This window comes from Nerophis ophidion, linkage group LG11, assembly GCF_033978795.1.
Source record: "Nerophis ophidion isolate RoL-2023_Sa linkage group LG11, RoL_Noph_v1.0, whole genome shotgun sequence".
Taxonomy (NCBI): Eukaryota; Metazoa; Chordata; class Actinopteri; order Syngnathiformes; family Syngnathidae; genus Nerophis; species Nerophis ophidion.
Window position 1 is genome coordinate 34,921,338 of NC_084621.1, and position 20,640 is coordinate 34,941,977.

A 20,640-nucleotide genomic window follows, 5' to 3' on the forward strand; every position below is an offset into this window, starting at 1 on the left:
TATATTCCTTCAAAACCGCTCTAAAACAACACCTCCAGGCAACTTCAACACTTTACTAATACCCTCCTCCATTCACATCCCATCTCCCCGGATTATAAACAACTCAAATGTACTTCTAATGTATATACTTGTTCTTATGCTATCTGAACTCACTATGTTCTCTGCTGGCTGTACATATCCTACTAAATAAGACCTACACTGTTTCAATGTCCACATTTCTCTGTTGATGCAATTGTTGATGACTGAAGTTCTGATATCAACCAAAGCTCCTCATCCCACCCCCCGGATTGTAAATAATTCAATGTACATACTATGATGATTAACTTGTGTGATGACTGTATTATGTTGATAGTATATATTTGTACCATGAATTGATTAACGTGGACCCCGACTTAAACAAGTTCCATCCATCCATCCATTTTCTACCGCTTATTCCCTTTCGGGGTCGCGGGGGGCGCTGGCGCCTATCTCAGCTACAATCGGGCGGAAGGCGGGGTACACCCTGGACAAGTCGCCACCTCATCGCAGGGCCAACACAGATAGACAGACAACATTCACACTCACATTCACACACTAGGGCCAATTTAGTGTTGTCAATCAACCTATCCCCAGGTGCATGTCTTAGGAAGTGGGAGGAAGCCGGAGTACCCGGAGGGAACCCACGCATTCACGGGGAGAACATGCAAACTCCACACAGAAAGATCCCGAGCCTGGATTTGAACCCAGGACTGCAGGACCTTCGTATTGTGAGGCAGACGCACTAACCCCTCTGCCACCGTGAAGCCCACTTAAACAAGTTGAAAAACTTATTCGGGTGTTACCATTTAGTGGTCAATTGTACGGAATATGTACTGTACTGTGCGATCTACTAATAAAAGTATCAATCAATCAAAGTCACTCAACTGCTACAAACACCCACACAAAAACTCCCCTCCACGCCAAGATGACATAATTTCCGTTCTTTTTACCTTCAAAATAAGACCTCAAGGCATATACTGTATAACAGGAACTTAACATCACAAAGAAGCAAAACCATAAAAATAGGTTACATAAACATATATTATTTTAAAAATAAAAACGTCAAAATATCTGACCGAAAAAAAAATTGAAAGATTATTTTTGTCCGCCGAAACTACACGAAGGCATGAAGATGACGTAACGCTTCCCCTTCACCGTCATTCCTGTGCGACAGCCTCCTCCAGCCACACTGTCCATGCGAAGCGATTTTTTTAAACTATGTCATTCATTTTATGAATGACTTCTGCGTTATTCCGACGACTCATAGCCGGCGACTGCTGTTTGCAAAGATTCCTGAGAGAAGGCCAAAGTGCGGATTTGAGAGCACCTCCTCTCCGCGACAAGGTCAGCATTTCAAGTAACGTGACAGCCGCCCCGCAGCTGCGCCTACTTGGGAAAACCACATCAAAATGACACAAGACGCGTTAAATGTATTGATAATTACAATGGTTGTCAAGCCAACTAAGAGTTAATGTTGACATTTAGGCAGTGCCGGCCCAAGCCTCCACGGGGCCCTAAGCAAAATTTGATTTTGGGGCCCTCTATTTCTGCCAATAATATTGATTGTTGATCATTCACACAACTACTATAAACTCGTTGCGGCTCTGGCAGTGTTGTTTACATGATCCTATTGTCAGCCTGGCATATCTTTACAAAAGACATGTCATTTATAAAGATATGAGGGTGGCCCAGTTAAGAACATACATAATACCAATGAATGAACGGATGGTGTCCAGAGTGCCACATATGGTCCCTAATCTTAAAATGTAGCTACAAGAGTGTTCTGGGGTTGAACAGTCCAAGTGATAAAGCTTTGTATTTACAGTAAAAGTGTTATCTTGTCTCATCAGTCTTGTACATATTAGTCTTTAATTACTAGTTTATATTTTTAGTTAATTGTTCATATTTAAAGGCCTACTGAAATGAGATCTTCTTATTTAAACGGGGATTGCAGGTCCATTATATGTGTCATACTTGATCATTTCGCTATATTGCCATATTTTTGATGATAAAGTTCGCAACTGTCGGTGTTAAGAGAAAAGCCCTGCCTCTACCGGAAGTCGTAGACGATGACGTCGCAAGTGTGGGGGCTCCTCACGTATTCACATTGATTTTAATGGGAGGCGCCAACAAAAAGTGCTATTCAGACTGAGAAAACGACAATTTCCCCATTAATTTGAGCGAGGATGAAAGATTTGTGTTTGAGGATATTGATAGCGACGGACTAGGAAAAAAAAAAAAAAAACGAGTTAAAAAACAAAAACGCGATTGCATTGGGACGGATTCCGATGTTTTTAAACACATTTACTAGGATAATTCTGGGAAATCCCTTATCTTTCTATTGTGTTGCTAGTGTTTTAGTGAGTTTAATAGTACCTGATCGTCGGAGGTGTACATCCACGGGTATCTTGACGCAAATGTCTCAGGGAGGTCGACGGCAGTTTCATGGACGGCACAAGCTCAGCTTTTCTCCGTAAGATGCGACTTTTTAACCACAATTTTCTCACCGAAACCTGCTGGTTGACATTTGGTCTGGGTCCATGTTCGCTTGACGGCGCTCTGATCCATGGTAAATTTTCACCTCCGGGATTTTAAACAAGGAATCACCGTGTGTTTGTGTGGCTAAAGGCTAAAGCTTCCCAACTCCATCTTTCTACTGTGACTTCTCCAATATTAATTGAACAAATTGCAAAAGATTCAGCAACACAGATGTCCAAAATACTGTGTAATTATGCCGTTAAAGCAGACGACATTTAGCTGTGTGTGCGTAACGCTCATACTTCCTAAAAACGCGTGACGTCTTGCGTACAAGTCATCATTACACAACGTTTTTAATACAAAACTCCCGGGAAATTTAAAATTGTAATTTAGTAAACTAAAAAAGTCGTATTGGGATGTGTTGCAATGTTAATATTTCATCATTGATATATAAACTATCAGACTGCGTGGTGGGTAGTAGTGGGTTTCAGTAGGCCTTTAATGTTTACTTTGTACAAAGAGAGCGCAGTCTACTGAAGTTAAATTCCATGTGTGTTAAACATAACTGGACAATAAAGCTGATTCTGAATCACTTTATTATTTTTGGTAACAAAAACCTGAAACAGCAATGTGCAAAAATATTTCATAGTGCAAGAAAAACAATAAAGTGCAACAATAAAATCACTTAAATATATATAAAAAGGAACAAATTCAATTGTACAAAAACCAACATAATTAAATTAAATATCAAGCAAATACTTAAATAATATTAATGAACAGAGTTACCAGAAACAAGGTAACATAACGGTTTATAAACAAATATAAAGTTAATACATATTAAAACTATGTAAATGTACATAACGATGTGCAAAACATTTTTGGGGAAAAAAATCAAAATAAACTACCTTAATTCACACATTTCACCATCACATCACAGTTTTGTTCCTCTGTTCTTCACCACCCACACCACTCCACCCACTCCTTAAAACCTGTGCTTCCTGGCTTTTCTGGAGGCAAAGTCATTCATGACATCACTGTAAAAAAATCTGATGGCCGACTTTGTTATTAATACTAATCACTGCCAGTCCACTCAGTCTTTCTTCAGCCATGGAAGATCTCAAGTAGTTTTTTATTAATTTGAGCTTAGAAAAGCTCCGCTCTGCAGATGCAACTGTCACAGGAAGAGTGCAGGTTATCCGCAGAGCTACCCAAAGATTTGGGTACAACTCACAGATCTCATTTTGAGAGAGGTATGTGAGCAATTCAAAGGGGGTCATCTGTGCTTTAGGGAGTTCTGGTCTAGAGTTCAGTCAGACTCGTACATGCAAAAAATAAAAAATAAGAATTTTTTGTAAATTGCTATTGGGGGCCCCCTGGTGGCCGCGGGGCTCTAAGCAAGCGCTTAGTTCGCTTATGCCTTGGGCCGGCTCTGCATTTAGGGATGGTTCTGCAGTCTGTAATGTTACATTGTCGTAATGATTGTGTATTGTCACCTCAGGTTTAAAGGGGAATGGTACCTGGTGCTGCTGAATAGTGAGAACATTCTCCTACCTGCTGCCTCCCACCTTCAGCCTGATGGCCGCTCGTTTCCTGGGCAGGTATGCCCGCCTCCTCTTCAGGGTCACCACTCAGGCTCCAGCTGCCCGCCAGCCTCCATCGGCAAACAGGATGATCGGCCTGTATGGGACTCAGTGCTGTGCTTTGGTCTCTGAGAGATCGTTTTGCAAGGGCGGTGTGATGGAGAAAGACGAGGGCTTTACAGGTGGGCCGTTCCGCACGAAGCTGGATGAGACTGTGGACAATGCAACTGTGCCGGAGGAAATCCTGAAAGCCTGGAAACAGCATCGAGGGGATGCCAATCAAGCTGCCAGGACACTGTTGATGTGGACTAAGTTGAAGCAGAAGACAAATGAGAAGTTTCAGCCAAACACTTCATCTGCGATGGACTCGAGGCTGCAGGACATGATGAATACTATAAACAAACACGTGAGGATGATGCAATGTGTGCAGTAATATAAGGTCAAAGCAAGGGGCTGCACGATTTGGAGAAAAACCTAATCGCGATTTTTCCCTCCAAAAATGCGATTGGGATTAAAATTACAATTTTTATATTTTATACATAAAATTACAAGTGTTACTTTTAGACTGTCAGTCAACATATCCATGTCTCAAGTTGTCACACAGAACAATATGCAATAACTTACTTATAATTTAAATATCTGGCTTTATGCAGACGGATTCAGAGCTTTTGTCTACATCATGCTCTTCAAGTGAAGAAATGATTTATAAAATCTAAACTGCGTATATAATGTATTGTAATCATAATCTATAATAATAATGCAAGTCACCATTTAAAAGGACATAGACTTCTATTTCTCCATACATCCATCTTCTTCCGCTTATCCGAGGCCGGGTCGCGGGGGCAGCAGCCTACGCAGGGAAACCCAGACTTCCCTCTCCCCAGCCATTTCGTCCAGCTCCCTCTGGGGGGATCCTGAGGCATTGCCTGGAGACATAGTCTTCCCAACGTGTCCTTGGTCTTCCCCGTGGCCTCAGACGTGCCTGAAACACCTCCCTAGGGAGGCGTTCGGGTGGCATCATTTTATTTCTCATTACTGTAAAATTGTCAACCATGGCCTTTTTTTAATATCTCGATATTTTTAGGCCATGTCGCGAAACACGATAAATATATCTCGATATTTTGCCTTAGCCTTGAATTAACACTTGATGCATATAATCACAGCAGTATGATGATTCTATGTGTCAACATTAAAACATTCTTCTTCATACTGCATTGATATATACTCATTTTAAACTTTCATGCAGATAAGGAAATCACAACTAAGTCAATTGACCGAAAACTGTATTTATTAAACAGTTGTTAGGAGGTTACTTTTCAAATTATGCTTCATATCAGCAGTAATGCTACTTTTGGTAGCAACGCTTGTGCCCCACACTTGACAAATTAAAGTTGTCTATTCGACATATTCCCGCTTTAAGCCGAACCACCGCCAGATGATGGACCCCTTGCTGCTTTTCTTGGGAATTAATTATTCCTTCATTTGTTACCAGATTGGCACCTTCTTTCTTTCGTATTACCACTCGCACGGCTCCACTAGCTAACGTTACCCATGCTGCTACCTCTCTGCTCCGCGAGGGCGTATACGTATGTGGCGTAAACGTGACATATGTGACGTATGTAAGAAGGTGCGCTTACATTCTGTGAGAAGGAGACACAAGAAGGAGTGAGAAGAGCCTGTAGTGTAATGCCCGCAGCCAAAAACAACTGCGTGAGAACGTAAACTCGAATATCACAATATAGTTATTTTCTATATTGCACATAGACAAACCCGCGATATATTGTGTATATCGATATATCGCCCAGCCCTACATTGTACTGTATTTGGAAGATAAATAACTTTGTTATCCTAAATTTATAAACAAACAAACAATTAAATAGACTGTCATTTCTGTAAGCAAACATTTTACCAAAATAAATACACCTCCGTGACCCCAAAGGGGACAAGCAGTAGAAAAATGGATGGATGGATGGATAAATATTGAACATCTATCTTAAAGTGCATTTTTTTCCAATGGTAAAAACTAGGTCGAACGTTGTCTTCGTGTTTATTGCCATCACGTGATCACTGCAGTCTCACTTGTTCATCCGTGTTGATGGGCGCACATTTCCCATTTGATGTCAAGCTGACATATTCCCACAGGAGGACATTGGGCTTTGTAATCATATTTTATCCTCCTAATTTTTGTTCCATTGTGGAACTTCCCCCAGGCGAGTCGCCAGGCTGTCAGTCTGTACGTTCTTCCTGCTTGTGCGGTCTCGCTGGTAAATGTGATTCTTTTTACTGGCTCGGGTACCTGGATTTCACTCACAAAAGTGAATCAATTCACTTGAGTCACTCATCACAAAGCAAATGCACAAAAGCTTGCGCATGGTTACTGCACGCGAAGGCTCGCCGCCACTCGATTCACTAAGCACAGAGCACGTGTGCTGAACGTTGCACATGATTGGCCACTGCAAAAGTCTCGCTGTCATCCGTCCCATTGCTTATTTATATGAGGGGACTTGCACATAATGTAACAAGCACCAGGATTTAATAAAACCCGCTAAAGTTAATGCTGCACAACTTTAGAGGCAACAATACTGATTCTACAATTGGGACAAAAAATAAAGATAAATTATCTTCATCTTGATAAACTGCTACCTTTATTACTTATTATATCCACCGCAACAGGTGTTGTAGTTTTTGCCAACCACGCTTCATGTCTCTCTCTTTGCCTGTGGGCTCCTCATGTATCCACTAATAGTATTAATGCCAAATTTGCAAATTGAATGAGCTCGCTATACTGCCATATTGGGATAAATACCATTTTGTCTATATGTGATGGCAGAAGTGGTGCAACAGCGCCTCTTGCTCGTGAAAAGGTGGCGTATACCGCAGGGAATGCTCACAAGTGGACTCTGGACAAAACAAAAACGAAATGAAAAAAAAAAACCAAATAATAGTACGACATTACAATAAGATTTAATTGTGCATTATTATATAAAATAACTTATTGGAAATCAGTGTTTCCCCCAGAAAATATGTTACTTAAGGTGGTGACTCTCCAGGGGGAGGGGACTTAGGAAGGGCGTGGGTGGGTGTGAGGATCAGTGTAACTAGGCATGTTGCCACCACGTCTCCACCTCGTCGCTGCCACCACAGCCTGAGGGGCGATAGACTATACAAGCTGTGGTCACATAGGCCGGCTTCGTCGCGTAAAGAAACCTTCAACTATTGGTTGTGTTTTCCGCTCCATTTGCTGAATGGCGATACACGATATATATCTCGATATATTTCCGTAAAGTAAAAACAAAACAGTCCTAGTTACCTGAGATACTAAAAAAATGACTTACAAAGTCAAATTAATGACTTACTGTAAGTAAGTGTTTGAAAAAAAAAAAAAGAGTTAAAAGTGGGGCTACATGCTGACATATGATCAACTCATCATGCTTAATTAATTACAGCATTTGGGAAGCCTGTAGTTGATTTTTATTATGTAAATGTTATGTTTTTATCAACATGTGATAGCAGGGACCCTGTCATTCAAAACTAAGCTGCTACATTATGATAAATGTAATTATAGCTGAAAAAATAGTACAATAGCAAGAGGAGAGAATATTCATCCCTGAACACCATGGAGTTCATTCGGCTTTATGATAAAGTTTCATTATTATATCAACTATCAGAGACAGCTTCAGGAAACTCTTCATTTAACAGACAGGGCGTTGCTGTCTGTAACACACGCATGTCGCATGCACGCACACGCAAACACCATACAGTGAGCTAACGTTACGCTAAAAGCTAATTAGCCTTCACCTCAAAGAACGCGATTGCGCTGAGCTGTGGCTTATGTTTCTAGAAAATCAACAGGCTCATGGTGATGTTACTTGTAGTTAACTGGGAGGTGCTTATTATAATTTGGGAAGAGTCCGCTGCATTATGCTCACTTTTCTGCTCAATCCACCGAAGAAGCACCGACTACATGCACTCTGAATACGCACTGTTGATTGGCTGTTACCGCTCTGCGTGTAACCAATCAGATGGTTCTGTGGGTGGGACAATGTTGGGTGCTGCAGAGACATACTGACAGAGGCAGAACTAAGCAGATCAGCTTGTTAAGACTTTAGTTTAGGCGGTGAATTTGTTGTTAAGGCGGCCACCTTAAACACAAAGTGCTGCGGGAAACCCTGGAAACTAAGTGGAAAGCAGAGTTGATTTGAGGCAAGAAACATCTTCCTTGCTGTGTCTATGGGGCTAATACATTTGTAAAAACTGTTAGTTTAACAGATGCATAATCCATTAGTTATTACATGGTTTATTCCCTTATCTAGCATGGCAAGGACGAGTCACTGACCGAGTTATTGGCGACAACAACCCATGAGTGCTGATTCAGTAAAAAACTTGCAGGTTTTGAACGATTTGTTCATGACTCGCACATCCCTATTTAACAATTTTGATTGGCGAACACGTCCGTCACCCAGATGCCGGTGACGGTGGAGAAAAAAAACCCTCATTATTTTGCAGTTACATAATCGCACTAACTAAAACCTCCATGTTGATCCATCGTGCAGCCCTTGTCAAAGTTGCAATTACTCATAAACAGTTGTTTTTCTTCCAGATACCAGCAGTGTGGAACAACACTTTGGTGTCCATCTTGCGAGCTATGTGGGTTATCGGCCTCCCCAACACGGATCCAGTGTTTAAATCTATCCAAACCGAGGTCATGTGGCGACTCCGTCGGCTAACCCCCAAGCAGCTAGCCTTCCTGGCGTACTGGGGCACCAACCAGACATTGCGGCAGGATGTGGCGACAGTGAACGCTGTGCTGAAACAGCTGGAACTGCGATGGACGGAAATCTCTGATGCCAAAACTGTCAGCATGCTAATCGCCAAAGGACAACACATGTCGCCGACGTTGATGGACAGACTAGAAGACACGGTACAAGTTGTGTTGTTTGTCACGTGATCACTTTCACGATAAATACTCGAGCAGGTCAAAGCATGCTTGTTAGGTTAATTGGAGACTAAATAGGCATTAGGAAAAATAAAGCAGCCATGTGTTGGACAAAAAGCTTTTAGGTGGATTTAGTATACTCATCAGTAAATAACACTACAATACAACTTGTTTATTCAATTACATGTTGTATACGTATACATTGACCGATTATTAGTAGTCAAGGAGGCCGAAAACTAATATTTGCAGCCGATATTCATTTGCAGTTTAAGTTATTTAAACATAAATAGTATACATCAGTGAACAGCTGGACAAGGCTTTAAGTTGTTTTGTTCAACATTATTTTTTAGGAAACGTCAGACAGGAAGGGACACTAAAGTTGTTAGTTTAGCAGCAAACATTATCAGGGGATTTCACAAACACCTTTATTTTGTGTTTTGTGCATTTAAAAATATGGAAAATCTCCTGAAAATTGGTAAAAATATGGGAAATATCTCAATAACTCGCTGTCTACTCAATTTTATTGCAGTTTATCGATTTAATACATTGTAAGGTTTACTTGTAAGGATGCCTAAAATATTGCAAACATTTAGATAAAACAATTCTGGGCTCCTTCACCTAGCTCTTAGTGGAGATATTATTCAAGCTGGCTAACATAATTTCTTCCTGGATGTTACAGAAATTATGAGAATATGTGAGCCGGTGCCTGCTCTTCTTTACTTATTAGTAGGGGTGTAACGGTACACAAAAATTTCGGTTCGGTACGTACCTCGGTTTAGAGGTCATGGTTCAGTTCATTTTCGGTACAGTAAGAAAACAACAAAATATACATTTTTTGGTTATTTATTTACCAAATTTGTAAACAATGGCTTTATCCTTTTAACATTGGGAACACTATAATAATTCTGCCCACGTTAATCCACATTAAACTGCCTCAAGTTGTTGCTTTGATTAAATAAAATTAACAAACCTTTCTTCTACATATAAAAAATGCAACATTGAACAGTTTCAAGTCAACTCATCATGCTTAATTTATTACAGCATTTGGGAAGCCTGTAGTTGACTTTTATTATGTAAACGTTATATTTTTATTAACATGTGATAGCAGGGACCCTGCCATTCAAAACTAGGCTGCTACATTACTAATGAATAATGTAACTATAGCTGAAAAAATAGTAAAATAGCAATAGTAGAGACTATTCATCCCTGAACACCATGGATTTCAATGAAATAACATACAGACAGGGCTTTGCTGCCCCTAACACGCACACACACACACACACACACACACACACACACACACACACACACACACACACACACACACACACACACACAGCAAAATTAGCTAACATTATGCTAAAAGCTAATTAGCCTTCACCTCAAGCCAGAACTGCGAGCGAGCTGAGCTGCAGTTTGAGTTTCTAGAAGGTCAACGGGCTTATAGTGATGTTTAGAATAGTTGTGACTGGGAGGTGTTTTTTATAATTTGGGGAGAGTACGCTGTCCGCTGCTCCCATGCTAAACGAATATCTGCTCGACGCTGAAGCATAAACAAGCTCTGAATACGCACTGCTGATTGGCTTTGTATGTAACCAATCAGATGGTTGTGTGGGTGGTACAGTACCTGCTGCTGAGACAGAGGCAAAAAGCAGAGCAGCTTGTGAAGACTTTAGCTTACAAATTCGTTCGGTATGCCCGCGAGCCGAACCGAAACCCCGTACTGAAACGGTTCAATACAAATACACGTACCGTTACACCCCTACTTATTAGTAATTAATATATATATATATATATATATATATATATATATATATATATATATATATATATATATATATATATAAGAATGTGAGTGTGAATGTTGTCTGTCTATCTGTGTTGGCCCTGCGATGAGGTGGCGACTTGTCCAGGGTGTACCCCACCTTCCGCCCGATTGTAGCTGAGATAGGCGCCAGCGACCCCAAAGGGGAATAAGCGGTAGAAAATGGATGGATGGGTATACAAACTCCGTTTCCATATGAGTTGGGAAATTGTGTTAGATGTAAATATAAACGGAATACAATGATTTGCAAATCCTTTTCAACCCATATTCAATTGAATGTACTACATAGACAAGATATTTGATGTTCAAACTCTTAAACTGATTTTTTTTTGCAAATAATGATTAACTTAGAATTTCATGGCTGCAACACGTGCCAAAGTAGTTGGTAAAGGGCGTGTTCACCACTGTGTTACATCACCTTTTCTTTTAACAACACTCAATAAACGTTTGGGAACTGAGGAAACTAATCGTTGAAGCTTTGAAAGTGGAATTCTTTACCATTCTTGCTTCATGTACAGCTTAAAGGCCTACTGAAACGGGGATAGCAGGTCCATTCTATGTGTCATACTTGATCATTTCGCGATATTGCCATATTTTTGCTGAAAGGATTTGGTAGAGAACATCGACGATAAAGTTCGCAACTTTTGGTCGCTAATTTTAAAAGCCTTGCCTTAACCGGAAGCAGCAGACGATGTGCGTGTGACGTCACGGGTTGTAGAGCTCCTCACATTGTTTATTATCATAGCCTCAAGCAGCAAGAGCTATTCGGACCGAGAAAGCGACAATTTCCCCATCAATTTTAGCTAGGATGAAAGATTTGTGGATAAGGAAAGTTCGAGTGAAGCAAAAAAAAAAGAAAAAGCGACGGCTCCGGACGGCGGCATTGAGAGCGTTTCAGATGTAATAAGACACATTTACTAGGATAATTCTGGAAAATCACTTATCTGCTTATTGTGTTAATAGTATTTCAGTGAGATTTTAAAGTCATACCTGAAAGTCGGATGGCTGCGGTGAACGCCAGTGTCTCTGAGAGAAGCCGAGTAGCCAAGATCACAGCTGCCTTTTTGACAGTTACAGGAGGAGGTCCCATAATCCACTGAAGTCTCCGGTAAGAGCTGATCTTATATCTCAATTTTCCCATCCAAAAACTTGCTGGTTGACGGAGAAAAACATGTTCGCTTGACTGCTCTGTGTTAAAACTTCACAACAAACAAAGAAACACCGGCTGTGTTTCGGTGCTAAAGGCAGCTGCAATCCACCGCTTTCCACCAACAGCATTCTTATTTGACGTTTCCATTATTAATTGAACAAATTGCAAAAGATTCAGCAACACAGATGTCTAAATTACTGTGTAATTATGCGATGAAAATAGACGACTTTTAACCGTAAGAGGTGCCGGGCTAATATGTCCGCTACAACCCGAGACGTCACAAACACGCGTCATCATACGCGTCATCATTCCGCAACGTTTTCAACAAGAAACCCAGAGGGAAATTTAAAATTGTAATTTAGTAAACTAATCCGGCCGTATTGGCATGTGTTGCAATGTTAAATGCCTACTGAAATGAGATTTTCTTATCCAAACAGGGATAGCAGGTACATTCTATGTGTCATACTTGATCATTTCGCGATATTGCCATATTTTTGCTGAAAGGATTTAGTAGAGAACATCGACGATAAAGTTCGCAACTTTTGGTCGCTAATAAAAAAGCCTTGCCTTTACCAGAAGTAGCAGACGATGTGCACGTGACGTCACTGGTTGTAGGGCTCCTCACATTCTCACATTGTTTATAATGTGAGCCTCTAGCAGCAAGGGCTATTCGGACCGAGAAAGCGACAATTTCCCCATTAATTAGAGCCAGAATGAAAGATTCGTGGATGAGGAAATTTAGAGTGACGGACTAGAATGAAAAAAAAAGTAAAAAAAAAAAAAAAAGGCGATTGCATTGGGAGCGATTCAGATGTTTTTAGACACATTTACTAGGATAATTCTGGGAAATCCCTTATCTTTCTAATGTGTTGCTAGTGTTTTAGTGAGTTAAATAGTACCTGATTTTCGGAGGGGTGTGTCCACGGGTGTGTTGACGCCAGTCTCTGAGGGAAGTCACGGCAGCTGCAACACGACAGAAGCTCCACTGATCTCCGGTAAGAGGCGACTTATTTCCACAATTTTCTCACCGAAAACTGCCGGTCGACATGTAGTCGGGATCCATGTTGACCGCTCTGATCCATACTAAAGTTTCACCTCTGGGAATTTTAAACAAGGAAACACCATGTGTTTGTGTGGCTAAAGGCTAAAAGCTTTCCACCTCCACCTTTCTACTTTGACTTCTCCATTATTAATTGAACACATTGCAAAAGATTCAGCAACACAGATGTCCAAAATACTGTGTAATTTTGCGATGAAAAGAGACAACTTTTAGCTGTGTGTGGTGCTGGGCTAAAATGTCCCCTCCAACCAATAACGTCACAAACAAGCGTCATCATACGTGTCATCATATGCATCATCATCCCACGACGTTTTCAACAGGAAACTCCGCGGGAAATGTAAAATTGTAATTTAGTAAACTAAACCGGCCGTATTGGCATGTGTTGCAATGTTAAGATTTCATCATTGATATATAAACTATCAGACTGCGTGGTCGGTAGTAGTGGGTTTCAGGAGGCCTTTAAGTTGTTCAACAGTCCGGGGTCTTGTCGTCGTATTTTACGCTTCATAACACGCCATACATTTTTGATGGGAGACATGTTTGGACTGTTGACGGGCCAGGAAACTACCCACACTCTTACTACGAAGCCACGCTGTTGTAACACGTGGCCTGGCATTGTTTTGCTGAAATAAGCAGAGGCATCCATGATAACGTTGCTTGGATGACAACATATGTTGCTCCAAAACCTGTATGGACCATTCAGTATTAATGGTGCCTTCACAGATGTGTAAGTTACCCATGCCTTGGGCACTAATACACCCCCATACCATCACAGGTGCTAGCTTTTGTACTTTGCGCCTATAACAATCCGGATGGTTATTTTCCTCTTTGTTCCGGAGGACACGACGTCCACAGTTTCCAAATATAATTTGAGCTGTGGACTCGTTAGACCACAGAACACTTTTCCACTTTGCATCAGTCCATCTTAAATGAACTTGGGCCCAGCGAAGCCGGCAGCATTCCTGGGTTTTTTTGATAAATGGCTTTCGCTTTGCATAGTAGAGTTTTAACTTGCACTTACAGATGTGGCGACCAACTGTTGTTACTGACAGTGGTTTTGTGAAGTGTTCCTGAGCCCATGTGGTGATACCCTTTACACACTGATGTCGGTTTTTGATACAGTACTGCCTGAAGGGATCAAAGGTCTGTTATATCATCGCTTACGTGCAGTGATTTCTCCAGATTCTCTGAACCTTTTGATGATTTTACGGACCGTAGATGGTAAAATCCCTAAATTCCTTGCAATAGCTGGTTGAGAAATGTTGTTCTAAAACTGTTCGACAATTTGCTTACAAAGTGGTGACCCTCGCCCTATCCTTGTTTGTGAATTACTTAGCATTTCATGGAAGCTGCTTTTATACCCAATCATGGCACCCACCTGTTCCCAATTAGCCTGCACACCTGTGGGATGTTCCAAATAAGTGTTTGATGAACATTTCTCAACTTTATCAGTATTTATTGCCACTTTTCCCAAATTCTTTGTCACGTGTTGCTGGCATCAAATTCTAAAGTTAATGATTATTTGCAAAAAAAAAACCTTTATCAGTTTGAACATCAAATATGTTGTCTTTGTAGCATATTCAACTGAATATGGGTTGAAAATGATTTGCAAATCATTGTATTCCGTTTATATTTACATCTAACACAATTTCCCAACATATATGGAAACGGGGTTTGTATATATATATATATATATATATATATATATATATATATATATATATACACAAAGGTCACAAATATTACAAACCTGCATTTGTACAAATAAAGACCTAGCCCTTAAGGAATCATGACTGATTAACAATAATTAGTTGCACTCCAAAGTATTAAACTTTCCATTTAAATTGGGCTCTTTGCACCATTTTGAAAAATTTAAATTACAAATAATTTGGAGTGCGCCTCTACGTATTCATTATTTTAATTAAATTGCTTAATAATAATTGTATTTTTCTACTTATTTAACAAAAGTTCTTACCCATGAAACAAGTCTAGTACTCGCTGCTGTTAAGTCAATAGTAAAAATTCATACAGCATTTTTTTTTTTAATGGGGAAAAAATGCCAAACATACAATGCTCTAAAACAAAAACACAATAATAGCAATGAATTAAAAATACATATTTTAATAGATGCTTTCACCCACTTTATGCTAATTATTCTGCAAATTTTTGTCCTGGTAGGCTTTAGCGCTTGCTGAAAGTTTTACGGCGGAAGAAATTCGCAAGGTGTGCGTGTCTTTAGCTGCCATGGGCCGCAGATCTGTGCCCCTTCTCCGGGCTTTGTCCTTCCACCTCCTACAGAGGCCGCCATCTGAATTCAGCACTCAACTAATACTGGACATGGGCTTTTCATACGGTACTATAACACTCACACTCTGCATTCATTAAATAAATATTCTTATTCATTTTTGAAGTTGTAGTTTGGTGTACCACTGAACTGCATCATACTGAGCGGTTTGTAATATTTTTTTATTTTGATTTTTTTATGGATCTTCTATTTTAGACTGTTAAAGCATGTCTGTTTATCTCGCAATTAATGTTTTTTCAACTTTTTATTTTACATTTGTTTAACCAGGAAAAAAAATCCCATTGAGATTAAAAACCTCTTTATCAATGGAGTCCTGGCCAAAAGGGAACAAAGTTACGCATAAAATTACGTTCACATTACACATTAAAATGATAGGAATGACATCAAGTCATGTATGTGTGTTTTTAAGCATGATTTGTGTACCTCTAGGGAAGTTGAGTTTCCACCAGCCTCAAGTACTTCAGCGATTGGCTGCCGAGTTGATGCCCAAAGTCTCTCAACTAACTTCAAGTGATGTCACCCGCTTTGCAAAGTCCTTGGGCTTCCTCAAATGGCTTCATGTCCCGCTCTTTGAGGCCTTTGTAGAGGTGAGTGAGTGCTTCTACGTCCCACACAGACACACAAATCGTCAGTGTTGTCGACATGCTTGATAGTGAAACTAAACTGAGATTGGTTTTTTTCTTTTCACCTTACCAGCACTACATGGAGCACAGTAAGAAGTACAGCATTCCTCAGCTGTGCAACCTGCTCATGACGTTTGCCAGACTGGACTTCAAGTCTTCCAAAGGAGAACAGTTCTTTGGCAAGGTACCAACATGAAGGGTGTGCATATACAGGGCATCCGGAAAATATTCACAGCGCTTCACGTTTTGCACCTTTTGTTATGTTAGAGCCAATTCCAAAATGTTCTCAAAATTCTACACCTAATACTCCATTATGGCAATGTGAAAAAGTTGTTGTTTTTTATTAGAGATTTTTGCAAATTAATAGAAAAACCAACCAAGAAATCACACGTACATAAGTATTCACAGCCTTTGCGATGAAGTTCAAAAGTCAGCACAAACCTGTCTATATATAAGGTCTCGCACTTGACAATGCATGGCAGAGCACAAACCAAGCATAAATTCAAATGAATTGTCTATACACCTCCGAGACAGGATTGTCACGAGTCACAAATCTCTAAACAAAAATATACGCAAAACTGAACGATCAGGGAAGAGAGGCTCTAGATAGGGAGGTGACCAAGAACCCGATAGTCAGTCTGTCAGAGCTACATCATTCTTCTGTGGAGAGAGAAGAACCTTACAATAAGACGACCATCTCTGCAGCAATCCACCAATAAGTCCTGTATGGTATAGTAGCCAGACAGAAGCCATTCCTTCATAAAAGTGAGCTAAAATGCACCTAAAAGACTCTCAGACCATGAGAAACAAAATTTTCTGGTTTGATGAAGCAAAGATTGAACATTTTGGTGTGAATGCCAGGCATAATGTTTGGAGAAAACCAGGCACCACTCATTACCAGGCCAATACCATCCCAACAGTGAAGCATGGTAGTGGCAGCCCCATGCTGTGGGGATGTTTTTCAATGGGAGGGACTAGGAGACTAGTTATGATAGAGGAAAGATGAAAGCAGCTGTACATCAAAAACCAACATCAGTGTGTAAAGGATATTACCACATTGGGTCAGGAACACTTCAAAAAACCACTGTGTGTTTCTACAGTTCATTGCTACGTCTGTAAGTGCAAGTTAAAACTCTTCTGTGCAAAGCAAAAGCCACATATCAACACCCAGAAACGCCGCCGGCTTCGCTGGGCCCGAGCTCATCTAGATGGACTGATGCAAAGTGTAAAAGTGTTCTGTGGTCTGACGAGTCCAAATTTCAAATTGTTTTTGGAAACTGTGGACGTTGTGTCCATCAGAACAAAGAGGAAAAGAACAATCCGGATTGTTATAGGCGCAAAGTTCAAAAGCCAGCATCTGTGATGGTATGGGGGTGCATTAGTGCCCAAGGCATGGGTCACTTACACACCTGTGAAGTCACCATTAATGCTGAAAGGCTCATAGAGGTTTTGGAACAACATATGTTGCCATCCGAGCAACGTTATCATGGACGCCCCTGCTTATTTCAGCAAGACAATGCCAAGCCTTGTGTTACAACAGCGTGGCTTCATAGTAAAAGAGTGTGGGTACTACATTGGCCTGCCCTAAGCCCAGACCGGTCTCCCATTGAAAATGTGTGTCGCATTATGAAGCGTAAAATACAAAACGCAGACCCTGGACTTAGGAACAACTTAAGCTGTACATCAAGCAAGAATGTGAAATAATTCCACCTGAAAAGCTTCAAAAATTGGTCTCCTTAGTTCCCAAACGTTTACTGAGTGTTGTTAAAAGGAAAGGACATGTAACACAGTGGTAAAAATGCCCCTGTGCCAACATTTTTGGCAATGATTATTTGCAAAAAAAAAAATAAGTTTCTCAGTTCGAACTTTAAATATCTTGTCTTTGCAGTCAATTCAATTGAATATAACACAATTTCCCAACTCATATGGAAACGGGCTTTGTTTATGTGTGTGTGTGTGTGTGTGTATATATATATATATATATATATATATATATATATATTTAAAATATTAAATGTATTCCTTGTGGTAAAGTAAATGAATGAATGGGAAAAACTGGTACTAAAGTAGGTCAGAAACTTCTACATGTTGTAGTTTTCCACAGATCATGATTCTGAATGTGGATTTTGGTTGAAATAATGTTGTTTTTAGGTGCATCCTGTACTGGAGAGCTCCCTCTCAGGCCTGGAACCTTTCCTTAGGACAGATGTCGCATGGTCGTTGTGTGTGCTACAGCAAGTCAGGCCTCACTATCTCACCCCGCTCTTGCAGCGGGATCATGCTGCAACACTCTCAGGTCAAAATCACATTAAAACTTGAGCGGTGTCTATTACTGTAAATCTTAAATCAAATTCTCATAACCCCCCTGCAGAGGGCAGTCTTCATCGAGCGGAGAACTACCGACTAAAACTCCTCCACCTCGCTGCCACGCTGCACTTGGAACATCCTGAATCACCAGAGACTGCAGGAACCTCATCCATCATGAACGCTGTGCCTCATACAGCCAGCAGCTCCTCCCCTTCCTCATTGCAGAGCAGCCTCAGAGAGGCTTTGCACACTTTGGTGGATGGGAGGGCGGAGCTGTATCGCATTGGAGTCAACACTGTATATGGGTGGACTATTGGTAAGGAGACCCTGCATGTCATTAGATATTATCCCACAACACTGTGCACTATATTGACCTAAATTAGTGCTTCTTAATTATTTAATGTTAATCCCCCCCACCCCCTTATTAACATAAAGGGGGAAAAAATCTAAATATAGATTACAATAAAGAAGAACTTTTAGCATTGTTTTTTTAGTCTAACAGAAAAAAAGGGCATCAATTTTTCTGAATTAAAAAAAATATATATTTATCCGAAAAAAATGTTTGACTGACTTGAACCATTTGATACTGAAAAATAGATCAACTAAATAAATAATTATCAGAGATGTCCGATAATACCGGGCTGCCGATATTATCGGACGATAAATGCTTTAAAATGTAATATCGGAAATTAACTGTATCGGTTTGAAAAAGTAAAATTTTTATCAGAGATATTATATTTGATTGTATATATCGGTATTATATTTGATTGTATATATCGGTATCTGTTTCTCTCTGGCACTCTTTGAAGGTGGACGCTCCCCTTTCCTTTCCCTTATCTCTCCTGCTTGCTTCTTTGTTTTGTTTTGTCTTAACTCTTTTGTTGCCAATTTTGCACTGCTCTCCAAATCTAAACATTGGAACTATTTAACTGGCCTCAACAAAATTGACAAGATCTTGGGTTTGGGGGAACCTGCTGTCGTGACGAAGCGATTGTTGCTGGACACACGACAGACTCTTGGGAGAAGAAGGAGGGCCGCGTGCCTGGCGACCCTTTTCTGTCGAGGACGTGAAGATATCTACCTATTCGGAATTATGACAACAGGACATCTGCTGATTGGAGTAAGCGTTGCTCTGGTTTGTTGACAAATTGGAAGTTGATGGCAGTCTTCAAAGTACCCCAAAGCTGCCACAAATGATTGGAAGATGCGGGAAGAACTGTGGATTACATCGGACTGTCTACACCGCAGTTTTTGAGGACCAGTCATATACAATTTAGAGTGAAAACCAAATTTTATTTTCACTCGCATACAAATCATTTTAACTTGGATTTTTTTCCCTGGCTTCGAGACTCTCTCGAAGATCACTGCAGGAAGACACAACAAACTCCCTTTTTTTTCTCTCATAGACACACACCTGTTGTTGTGAACTTTAGACTAGGGACGGCAAATACATCAAGGCTGCGAACAGAGACACACTATGGGCTTATACACACACACACACACACACACACACATCCACAAAAAAATATACGCCACACATACACCCTCCTGTCCCCCAATCCAACGCCCTCGACGCAAATCCCATAGTGGTGATGAATGGATGGTCAGCGCCAGAGAGCTGCGACCCACCACCATGACCTTGAACTACCTTTCCTCTGTTGCTAGATATCTCAAGATGTATGTTGTAATATGTATATGTGAGTTTGCTATGGAGGTTTTTTCCCACTCCAGACTGGCCCCCCTTAGGAGCCCAGTCTGGATTGTATCTTTTTACTCATCCTTCCCCAGCGTTTACCTTTTTCCCATCTTTTACGGGGCGCCTTATGGCGACCCATCAGCATTCTTGTTCTGTAAACCTGTACACTGTTTGTCTAATCTTGAACAGGTTTGTGCTGAAAACAAAGTTTCATTGTACTTGTTGCAAAAACAATAAAGACCTACCTACCTACCTACCTATCGGTTGATATCAAAAACGGTAATTAAGAGTTGGACAATACCGGATATCGGCAAAAAAGCCATTATTGGACATCTCTAATAATAATTAGTATAGATTTTTCAGCAACATTAACTCACTATAACACTTTAACCTACATAACAAAAATAACTAAAAACATTTGCTGTATTTTTTTAATCCAAATGAGGAAGTCAGGATTAATGAAAATTAAATGAAAAAATAATGTTGTAGTGCACAGCTGTTTGAAGCAAGATACTAATAAAGCATGTTCCCCTTCACCCCCGCATTATTGGAGAAGAGACTTAAAAGGGATGTGTGCAACTTGTACACAGATGGCTAGAGTGTGCTAATTTTTCAATGTATTTAAAGCCTTATATCCCACCCTCTTACTTACGGCTTCTAGA

The 20,640-nt window shown here is 40.3% G+C and overlaps 1 protein-coding gene across 1 annotated transcript in view; it reads left to right on the forward strand.

Annotated features, from left to right (window-relative positions):
• Positions 1 to 1,149: 1,149 nt before the first annotated feature.
• Positions 1,150 to 20,640, forward strand: part of tbrg4 (transforming growth factor beta regulator 4) — a 22,515-nt gene continuing 3,024 nt past the window's right edge. The window contains exons 1-8 of the mRNA XM_061915725.1: positions 1,150 to 1,362; positions 3,995 to 4,482; positions 8,677 to 8,997; positions 15,226 to 15,400; positions 15,782 to 15,939; positions 16,049 to 16,159; positions 18,127 to 18,271; positions 18,347 to 18,598. Of these exons, the coding sequence (XP_061771709.1) occupies positions 4,072 to 4,482; positions 8,677 to 8,997; positions 15,226 to 15,400; positions 15,782 to 15,939; positions 16,049 to 16,159; positions 18,127 to 18,271; positions 18,347 to 18,598 (1,573 nt within the window). The 5' untranslated portion in view covers positions 1,150 to 1,362; positions 3,995 to 4,071. The remainder of the gene's footprint in view (positions 1,363 to 3,994; positions 4,483 to 8,676; positions 8,998 to 15,225; positions 15,401 to 15,781; positions 15,940 to 16,048; positions 16,160 to 18,126; positions 18,272 to 18,346; positions 18,599 to 20,640) is intronic.